General features: G+C 46.6%; 1 protein-coding gene across 1 annotated transcript in view; it reads right to left on the bottom strand.

Annotated features, from left to right (window-relative positions):
• Positions 1 to 1782, bottom strand: part of DIP2C (DIP2 acetate--CoA ligase C (putative)) — a 213468-nt gene that overhangs the window by 77809 nt on the left and 133877 nt on the right. The window contains exons 21-22 of the mRNA XM_027775359.1: positions 1386 to 1500; positions 411 to 612 (exon numbers count right to left, since the gene is read on the bottom strand). Of these exons, the coding sequence (XP_027631160.1) occupies positions 411 to 612; positions 1386 to 1500 (317 nt within the window). The remainder of the gene's footprint in view (positions 1 to 410; positions 613 to 1385; positions 1501 to 1782) is intronic.

Below are 1782 nucleotides of genomic sequence, written 5' to 3'. Positions count from 1 at the left end.
AAAGAATTATTTTATTTAACTTTATTTATTTATTATTATTTTTAAAAATTTGACCAGAGAGAGAGAGAGGGACAGCAGAAAGCAAGCCACCAAGTCCAGGACCTGAACCGCGGTCGACCATATGGGAGTCCAGCACCTCTAACAACCATGCCACCTCCTGGACCTGGACCTCTCTTAATACACAGGCCTAACCTCAAATAGACTTTCCAAAAGTCTATCCTTGGGTGTAAACCACTTCTTGTGATAAGTGAATTACTCCCAGAAGCCAGCAACCGGGGGCGGGGGTGGCACAGAGGCAAGAAAAGGCCTAGGACCCCCGGCACGTTGCCACCCCAGGTTGTACCTACAATGAACAGTTCGCACAGCCCATCCGAGATGCCATACAAACCATCCAGAGCCACTGGACCTACCTGGTTGCTTCTGCCGAGGTTTTGGCAAGTTTGTGACACAGGTGTGGGGGCACATCAGGACATTGCAGGGGTGAAGAGAGCCCTCCAGGAAGAGCTGCTTTGTTTCCGACAAATGGATCCCACCAAGAGGGGTTTTAGGGAGGGTATTTGCCGGCACCAAGGCCAGGCAATAAACTCCAACTTGATGTATACTGTCAATTGCCTAGAAAAGGCAATAAAGAGGACATCATATTATAACAGCCATACACACAAACATTCAGCAAATATTGATGTTATGCAAAAGATTGAGCCCATTATGCAGAACTAAGTGAAGGACTAACAGTGTTCCTGGTGTAAAGATGCCAAGGTAGAGAAGGGCTTTTCTTTTTCTTTCTTTTTTTCTTTTTTGCTATAGAGTGTGTGCACTCGCCAGAAGGACAGAGAGAGACAGAAAGCGAGTGAGAAATTACCCCCTAAGGGGATGGTCATGCCACAATCCCCTCTTCTCCATTCTCCTCTCGGAATCTTGGGCATTCATGCACACGTGCCTGGCGTGAGTTTAAGCCACCGGGTCTGGGACTCGAACCATGGTTGACTACATGGAGTCCAGTGACATGGCCATTACGCTAACTGCTGGTCCCGAGAAGGGCTTTTCTGACTCACCTCACCAAGCTGAAGAATTTACACAGGGCACGTCGAAGCCCATCGACAGTAAAAAAGGAAACATGGAAAAGAAAATACATTCTCGAGATCTCAGGACAAAACTTATTTTTGACCTCCTCAGTACAACTGGTAGGAACCAGCTTTGCCAATTCCTGTTCTCTAACCTCAGTCTACTTAGTTTCCTGGATTCTTGCTGTAATTTCTTATCAAATGGAGCACAGGGAAAAAGAAGCACCAAAAGGGGCAAAGCCATGGTTGGTGAGGTTGAGGCTACAATCTTAATAAGTACGAGAAGCTGAAAGTGGGAGAAAGAAAAGCCCAATGGCAAGTGACCTGGAGCACCCTGCTCATCCACTGGAAGCTGTCCTCCTCTGTGGAGTCTGGCCTCTGCTCAGCCACAATCACTATCCTTTCATCATGAAGGACGGTCACTGAGAACACAGCAATCCTGTGGGGACAGAGGGACATGCAGTGAGCCCACGCAGGAGATGCTCTCAAAAAGATTCCAACAAGGCCCTGGAATCTGATAGAAAGTGGACAAATATGGAAGATCTATTGCTGAGTGAAGCAAGTCAGGCTATGAAAGAGAGACATTGTATGTCTCCACTTAACATATACTGACTGTCTGCACTCTATGGTAGAGACCGAAAGGCTGGAGAACATAAAAGTATTAAAAATTGTAATGGACACCAGAGACAAAGTGGAAAGAGCGTGGGAGGGGAAAAGCATA

This window comes from Tupaia chinensis, unplaced genomic scaffold (assembly GCF_000334495.1).
Source record: "Tupaia chinensis unplaced genomic scaffold, TupChi_1.0 Scaffold000052_1, whole genome shotgun sequence".
Lineage (NCBI taxonomy): Eukaryota > Metazoa > Chordata > Mammalia > Scandentia > Tupaiidae > Tupaia > Tupaia belangeri.
The sequence above is the reverse complement of the archived record's forward strand: the minus strand, read 5'-3'. Positions and strand labels throughout refer to the sequence as shown.